This window comes from Musa acuminata, chromosome BXJ1-10, assembly GCF_036884655.1.
Source record: "Musa acuminata AAA Group cultivar baxijiao chromosome BXJ1-10, Cavendish_Baxijiao_AAA, whole genome shotgun sequence".
NCBI lineage: Eukaryota > Viridiplantae > Streptophyta > Magnoliopsida > Zingiberales > Musaceae > Musa > Musa acuminata.
This window is the reverse complement of record NC_088336.1, coordinates 15,060,613-15,069,688: the sequence shown is the minus strand read 5'-3', so window position 1 is coordinate 15,069,688 and position 9,076 is coordinate 15,060,613. Positions and strand designations below refer to the sequence as shown.

At 41.2% G+C, this 9,076-nt stretch overlaps 1 protein-coding gene across 1 annotated transcript; it reads left to right on the top strand.

Annotated features, from left to right (window-relative positions):
* The first annotated feature begins 1,149 nt into the window (after positions 1–1,149).
* Positions 1,150–8,830, top strand: LOC135595213 (RHOMBOID-like protein 1). Its single transcript, XM_065085838.1, has 5 exons — positions 1,150–5,527; positions 7,100–7,263; positions 7,358–7,617; positions 7,916–8,042; positions 8,471–8,830. The coding sequence occupies exons 1-5, from the start codon at positions 5,374–5,376 to the stop codon at positions 8,591–8,593; spliced, it is 828 nt and encodes a 275-aa protein (XP_064941910.1). The 5' UTR covers positions 1,150–5,373; the 3' UTR covers positions 8,594–8,830.
* Positions 8,831–9,076: the final 246 nt, after the last annotated feature.

The following is a 9,076-nucleotide window of genomic DNA, read 5'->3' as shown; positions in this document are numbered from 1 at the left end:
ACAGACTTCTAGTGGGGATCAGGATCCAATCAGCGTCTTAGTGTAACCTCGAGGGACTCGACCAATCACACTAAGCCCAAAAGGTAGGCAACTCTTGCCGATCACAACTCCTTGTGATTCCCGTCCTGTTCGGCTTCCGAATCACCATGGTCTCGAGGGACTCAACCAACCATGATGTTCAGTTAAGTCAACACCTTCGTTACAAGATGAGTCTAATTTGATGATATACCCTCGAGGGACTCGACCAAGCATACCATGTCCTCATGTCATCGGTGACATCTCTATGTCGTAAGCAAGATAGCGAGTCGCGATATAAGTGAGCCTTAAGGGACTCGACCAACTCAACCTATACCGGGAATCGGTTCCTACCTATAACGATGGAAGGCCACATGGGTTAATCTAATTATCTCACATTTACCGACTTAATATTATAAAGAGAGAGGTTTGTATGATTTGGTCTCCTAATATAACATGTCACATATATACATATTTAATATATATCTACAACGCATGCAAATATATATACATATCTAGTATGTTTATAAGCAATCACACCAGATAATCATGGACCATAACCTAATGTGATCAGACCCAAGCCAGTAGGCCTGATCACTCACATCAAGATCTATGTGCGCAACGATGCATATTCATGCCCTGTGATTGTCCATCTCATCCTCGTCGGTTCCGTCGACATCTCGATGCATCTTCATGCATCGCAATCGTCCGTCTCGTGGGTCTCGCTATCGCATCCACGTTCCCGCTAATGTCTTATCATATGATTATAACTTAATCATAAGCACGCAGACCTGACAATAAATAATAAATATAATGGAGACTCGCAGACCCCAATAATAATAATCACAAGTACACACATCACACGGTCCATGATCATCCGTCCACGCATTATACATCACATGTATAAATAATCATCATCATGTAGGACTACTAGATAATGATAAAAATAATAATCAACTAAACTTTTTAATAAATTAATATTTTCTGAAATAAGAGATATATAAAAAATTTCGAAATTTTTGGGGGGTATTTTCGTAATTTGGATAAAAGGGACAGAACTGAAATTCCAAAAAAATTCACAGGGCAAAACTATCCTTTTTGCCTAAAACCCTAAGCCCCTCTTCCTCGCCCCTGCTGCTGCCGCCGCCGCCGCCATACTGCCGGCGGCGGCCTGTGCGGCGGGGGGCAGGGCGCTGCCCTCGCCTGCGGGGGGCACGCCCACTGGCGGCGCTGCCCCTGCAGGTGGGCTCCCCCACGGGCGCCGCCGCCTCCGCGGGCGGTTCGGCCAGCGGGGCAACGCCCGCAGGCGGTGCTACCCCGCCGGGCAGCCGCCCCTGGGGGGGTTTCGCCCGCGGGAGCAGCGGAGGCCCTGCGGCGCCTCACCCCGCGGTAGAAGCGGCCGCAGGCGCCTTTGCCCGTGGGTTCAGCACAAACGGCAGCAAGGGCAGCAACAGTTGTTGTCCTTTCTCGCTCTTGCGTCAACGATTTTGACGTCAAAAGCTTCTCCAAAACACAACACACGCAGTTCAAAACCAATCTTTCGCACGAACAACTTGGCTCTGATACCACTGTTGGGAAATCTTGGGGGCGACATCACATGCGCAGCGGAAGAACAAGAAAAATAAAATCTCCTATTCCCAAAGAGATGTTCGTCATCGTGCAAAGATTGATGCACAAAATCCGTGAAACTTAAAACTGCGTATAGAGTAGATTGTGTTACCTAGGGAGATCGTATATCCCTGTTTCCTTATAGATCTTTAGGAGAGGATGAAGGAGGTTAAGCGTCCTCCTCTCTAGCGGTGATCTACACGGCAGGGCTGCTACGACGCTCCTCAAAACTCCAGGCCTGCTCTAAGATAGAGAGGGGGAGGAGAATAGGAGAGGCAAGCAAAGGCTCTAGCCTATGAGGCTCTGAATCCCTCCTATTTATAAAGATCCCCTATCAAAACCTAATGGATCCTCCCCTAGTGGGTATTGGATCTGCATCCAATTACCCAAGCCTTTTAGATTAGTGGATCTTTATCCAATAATCTCTCATGGGCTCTTATTGGATCTCGTCCATGAGATCCAATAATTCAGGGACTTATTAGATATCCAATAAAGACAGGGGTTCCGACGGATATCTCTTATCCGAACCTCTACTCATCGTAATGCCTACCATATGTGTGTGACTCTCTAGGCCCAATATCAAGCTGACCGTGAGTCATACCTGTCAGAACTCCTTCTAACTTAGTGAATTATTATCTTTGTAATAATTCACTCGACTCATCGACTACGGACATACTAGGCCACTACGCCGTAGTCTCCAGACGATACAGGAGAATCCAATCCATTAGACCTGTCTGTCCTCAGTTACCATGTACCTATAGTCCCTCATCCATCTAATATCCCAGAGACCGTATATCGAGCATGGTGCTGTCAGACCCATACGGTTTCTACTCGAGTCTCGCTTTAATCGGATTCTCCCGGAGAACTCTTTCTCTCTCAACCCGAATGACCCTGGCTAGGGATTTGTCTAAGCAAGAACACATGGGATATTCCTCTCATGACGTCGAGAGTGGATGATCCTCTATCGACACTCAATAGCCCTCGTAAGGTCGACTGCCACTCCCAATGACCAGCTATACTAGATCTGGGACATCCAAACCTATAAGTCTAGTATCAAAGAGTGGAGCATTCATACAGGACATCCTTGGTGTCTCAAGTCTAAGGACCAAAGACACCACTAGGACTATGGAATCGTTGTCTGACAATAAGACATCATTAACCATCCAGCATTCCAAAAGCGGATCAATTAGTGAACTCATTCTCCAATGAACACCTGTATTGTATCCTTAGTGTCCCCACACGAGCAGCTGTGAGACCAGCTGCATCCATCATATGGACGGGTATACAGCACACCAGTCTGTCCGGTTATCACGATTTTCCTCTCGAGTAACCTATGACCGGGATTATTTAGGATATGTGTTTAAAGGTGAATTAGTCTCATTATTGTGATATCATCACGATCCGATTCTCATTGCACGGATCCAAGGATATCACAATATATACATGCATATATGCAATAATCAAGATAAAGTGATAAATGCCAAAATATAATAAGAAAAAAGATTCCGTGTCAAGTCACACGTGCCATCACTCACGTGATTGGCTTGCTGGGCACCTATGACTAGTAGAGCCATCGCGGGCTATTGTTGATGCTCCGATAACACTAGGAGAGAGCTCGTTGGGGCCGCCGTGAGGGCCTCGGGGGGTTACTGGCAGGTGAGGCCTAGGAGGGCCTTAGATGAGACGAGTAGGTGTCTAAGAGGGGTGGTCATGAGTCATCAAACATACGCCAACAGCGTTCAGGGGGTTGGTGCTCCACCGTGGGAGGTTTTGGACCATAAGTAATGCCTCCTTGCTGGAGCGTTCGTTGAGAGGAGTAGTAGAAGGATGTTCCTATGGCATTTGGCCATCCTTCTAGCACTAAAATGATAGTGCCACGAATACTGTCGACTGATGAGTCGGCCCAATTGGTTCACTACTGAAGGTGCATGCTCATCTTGGTGTCTCCTCCTCGCTGATGTGAGGTGCTGACGTGGCGAATCGACGAGGGAGGTTCGCTAAGGGGGTGGTTCGTCGGGGGTGATCTGGCCTTGGAACGAAGAGGTCAGGTTAAGGAGTGGGGATCTCCCTTACTGCGGGGTCATCTCCTAATGGCGGGGTCGTCTCCTGACCACTGGTAGTCCTGCACAACAGGTCTGCGCTTGCGGTTTTCCTGTCTCGACCCCTCTGATGCCTTAAGTCAGCGCAAAGCAAAGGGAGAGAAAGACAGCAGCATTAGCTGTATAAATAAAAAAGTAGAAAATAGAGAGGCTATTACCTACCTGCCCTAGCTTGGCTTGGGGCGTGGCTTTTATACTTAGGCATCAAGCGGTCTAGTCATGCTTTAGCTAAAGTCCCCCTTACTTTGAATGGCGGAAGCATTAATGAGGGCGGCTTGCTGTCAGTCATTAATGCAGATGCATGGCTCGAGATGTCAACCAAGAGGTGTCTAGGAAAGTTGAGGCGTGCTATCATTAATGATCGCTGGTTTCCATGCCTTTATTGTTTGTCAGTCCATGTGGTGGAGGGAGCTGGAGGGTGCCAATATTATCCCTATCAGCTTGTAAGTAAGAATCTTGATAGGAACCCTGTTTGGTGGCAAGATGGTTACTGCTGCATGTGGAAAACTACCAAAAAATAGGAAAGTTATTGCACAAGAAAAAGATACTTCTTGTGATTCAGTGAGATCGTGGTAGGAAAGTAGGATTCCATTTTGATATGTTGCTAATAAAGCCAACTTATGGTTTGTTACTTCTGCCCTACTCTAAACTATTGCATTCTTCCAGTTTCAAACCACCTGGGTTTTCTTTAGCTCATGATCTATCTGAAGATGTTTCTTCTTTGTCGAGAAGAATGTTTACAATTTAGCTGGAGAATAGAATCTGGGATTGACCATTATGTATCAGTTTCATTTTAGCTCTGCCGTTCTTGTCTAGTTTCATTTTTTAACTTTTTCAAGCTGTCACCATTGTATAGATGTCTTGGAGACACCTGTAACTTTGTGGAATTAGAGACATTGATAAGAATGTTGAATTTCAGTTTCATTTTCAACATCAAAACATTAACTGCTACAAACAATAATGCACCTAGTTTCAGGAATTCAGAACTCTCTCACATATATCCTGTATTTAAGACTATATCTTCCAACCCCCATTATTACATTGATTTTGATATATCTCATTGCTAATTACTGGGCATGGTATTGATATTTTGGTCAATGCATATTGTGTTAAAAATAACACAATATAATTCCTTGTACTCTATTGTAAAGAATAACGATTTGTGATCCTTTCTGCCTATAATTCTTTTCATAGTGTATACTGGTAGCACAACCATAATTGGATAGCATGAGAGAATCTAAATTGCTTCTTTTCCTTCATATTGTTTTCTGTCATCCTAACAAGTCATTGTTTATGTGGATTGTTTGGTTGCTGGCTCCATGATTTATAATATGTAAATATGCCAAACTAGAACATGCTTGATATGCTACTAGGTGCTACCTTTGCTTTTAGTTTGTATGATCAATCTTGTTTCTTCCTAAAATAGATGCTTTTGTAGATCATTCCTATCTGATAAATGATGAACACTGATGAAGCTAACTCTGTCATATTGTTATCTTTTCAACTCATTCATATTTCACCATGAAGGATCATCATTCTATTTGTTAAGTGAATTAAGTGGTTAGACATCCATAGCTTCTCTTATGACATTTTATGGCAAAACAAGGATATGTAATTAACAATAATATGCTCAATTGTCAGGTTGGAGAAGATGGGGGCTTTAGAAGTCCATAAATTGGTTAATGAGCACCAAGGGTGGCGCCTTCTTTCTTGCATTTGGCTACATGCTGGATTGATCCATGTAATTACCAATATGTTGAGTCTTCTCTTTGTTGGAATTCAACTTGAGCGAGAATTTGGATTTGGTATGTTGCAATTTAGCCATAATATCAGTTTTTCATTCTGACATGCAAACAATAATAAATCACATATGGCTTAAAACACCAATCAGATTGGGTATGTACTGGCTAGTACTTACCGGTCCGATCAAGTACCAGTAATTGTACGGATCGTTATGTACCACTATCTAAGCCATTATTCTTTATGGTGATACTAGACATAGGCCAGTATACTCTTAAGTACTATTTGATAAGGTATCAGAATCATTATCAGTGTGGAATTTAAAATCAATTATATCACATATTGGTGATTCTACAATTATGCATTTTTCTGATGCCTTTCTGACTTGAGCAGAATCAGCCGCAACAATCTGTAATTTAGAACTTTCTCAGTTTTTACTTTCTTATGGAGGTTGTATGCATTAATTTGCATCATCTGCCATTCTAACATGGCCAAGTCATAAGAAGTTTCAACCTTCGATTTTGTTAGCCTTGTTTCACTATTTAGCAGTATTCATGCGTGCAGGTTTCATGTTGCATTTAGGAGCTTGTTATTGAGATAATGATCAAGATATTTCATTAAATTTGACAGCCACCTAGGTCCCCAAAATGGCATCTGTGATACCTGTAAGCAACATCTCTTTACCTATATCATCAAAACAACAGCGTGGTTTTCACAATAGAAGAATGGCAGTTTTGCTTTTCATATAATGTTATGCAATGCCAATTTTTATGAAAACAATATGAAAATGCATGAACTTATTTATCAGTTATGTAATTTGTCCTAAAGAGAAGGTCTTTGCTAATCGCTAGAGCTACATGTTTCTTTTTGAAATTGCATCCTGTAGATGCCAATTAATTTAGCATTTGCAGGCCTTACTCCTAGTGGCCACTGAACAGGTGGTAGGTAATTTTAAAGATGATGATTGGAGATGATAGATTTTTGATGTAAAGAAGTAAAGAACATCCAGATTCCATCTTTGTTTGTAGAACTTGCTGTCTCAGGTTATTCCTAATTGTTGCCACATAAGTTTCAAGATATGGAGGAGCTTTTAGAAGATAAGCTGGTTAAATTTGAAATTAGCAATACTAATTGTCCTCTAGCATTGTCAGCTTTCTACCTTTAGTTTCTTTTCCTTATACCAGGAATTTGGTAAAGATGGTATAAACAATGCTCTTGAAGGTACAATGAAGACATTGAAACTGATACCGAGCATACACCTAATATTTGTCTTTTGATCAGACTTTGGAGATGAGCAGGCAATAAATATTGTTGCTGCTTAGTTTATTCATTCTACGACATACGGAAATATTTTTATACGTAATCTACATGTTCACTTATAGATTGCTGAACATTTCATCTTGATAGATGAGAAAGAACAAAGGCCTCCGAAAACTATACCACAAATATCATATCTGATCTCCTCTTATTGTAACTGCCAATGTTGCAAAATTTTTTAGTGGCTTGAATTGTTTTCCTGTGTTACTATGCATCTATATCTTCACTTTGAGTTTTGCTTTCAGGATCATTTTATTCTTGCATTCTGCTTTGAACTCTTTGAATGGAGGACACCTTAATTTTTCTTTATCATTTTGCAGCAAGAATTGGCCTGTTATACATCATGTCTGGATTTGGCGGGAGTCTGTTGTCTTCTCTGTTTACTGCATCAAGGATCTCTGTTGGTGCCTCTGGTGCCCTGTTTGGATTGCTTGGTGGCATGCTTTCTGAACTTTTAACTAACTGGACAATCTATGCTAATAAGGTGATCTTGGAGATTTGTCATTTAAATAAATAGAAGCAATGATGCTGATACAATTTGGATCATATTTCTAATCCTCTTTGAATTTCATCTTCAGTTTGCAGCATTGTTGACCCTTATATTTATTATTGTAATTAATTTGGCTGTTGGACTCCTCCCGGATGTGGACAACTTTGCGCATATTGGAGGATTTGTTTCTGGGTTTCTTCTTGGATTTATGCTTCTAATTCGACCCCAGTTCGGGTGGGTTAGCCGAGAGAATGCTCTACCTATGTATCATTCAACCCCAGTCAAACACAAGCACAAGATATACCAATACATACTATGGATCACTGCAGCCCTCCTTCTGGTTGTTGGGTAAGTGATAGAGCTATGCTTTTCTTAATGCTGGGTGTTTTCTTGTACATTACTGTAAACCTTTTGACTAAACTTATTGTCTGCATTAGTTTATCGGTGGGCTATCAGTGTATGTCTTCAATATATGCACCTTATAAGTAAGTAAGTAGTAGGCCAGATGCAAAACTGTACCAAAATTACATGTTGTCTTGTTTGTCAAAATTAAAATGAGAGCTCATAATCTAACTTTGACATGACAGACATGTTGAAACTTAGTATGTTGAAGCTTAAAACTGAGGCCAAACTACTAAATATACAGGTTCACCATCGGCCTCGTCATGCTGTTTCGAGGGGTTAATGCAAATGATTATTGTCCTTGGTGCCGTTATCTAAGTTGCATTCCTACGTCAAAAAAGAGTTGTTCATCATCGCCCATTTATTGCTCGGTATGATGTTCTAACCTTTTTTGTTGCTTATTTATGTCTTCTTTCCAAACGGTGGCTACTCTTTGAATTTAATTCTGCCCAAAATTCTTGATCTCGGTGATAACTTGTAGCTCAATGCTATTCTTACTACCTGAAAACAGACACTCATGTCCCTGCATGGACCATGAAAACCCAGATTGGTCGAATGTAGTACCATTGTAGTTTTGAGTTTGAAAGAGCTGCAGATATTCTTTTAAATGCATTCCTATCTTTTTGGGAGAATCATACAGAGGTTTTATTGCCGAAAAATCAAGTCAGGATATTTCAGGGAGGTTCTTTGGTGCCAGTAATGCTATCTTCATAAGTAGCTTTAGGAGTACTTCAAATTATCAGCTCGGCTTATTGATGTTGGTTCTATTTGTGCTCAAGCCTTTCGACTGTTTCTGCAGTCATCTCAAGAAGGGAGCAACGTGAACTTGTCATGCGAAGGCAGCAGCAGAACCCACAGCTACTTCTTGCCGGACGCAACGGAAGCTCGATTACGAGAACTGTGCTCCCAGCTATGCAGTTGACGATGCATTTTTCGTTTCTATTCCTCCATTATTTGTAGTCCATTTTAGATTCTTTGTACACATGGGAAGCAATGCTTTCTTTCTATTATAGGGTGTTGCTTTGTGTGGCCCCATTAATTTACGGGTCGCTTCAATCCAATTAGATACCTGTAAACATCGAATAGCTGTGATGGAAACAATGCTCTTTGCGTGATCGACAATTAAACGAATGAAAGGAACTATAAAGCTTTGAACTTATCTACTCTTTCATGCAATCTTTTGTTCTCTTCTGGTAAAGAGATCGGTACCCTACTAATAACACTAGCAAGAACATTAATTGTTGAATCAGCAGGTTTTCTTGCTAATTTACTTTACCTTGATGCTGGTAGCTACACTTTATAATCCAAAGTGTGACATTCTAGAACATTATAAAGAAATTTTCAGTGAAACTAATTATGAATTGCTCCGATCAAGTTATGATAAGAGAGCTTTATGGAAAAAGTT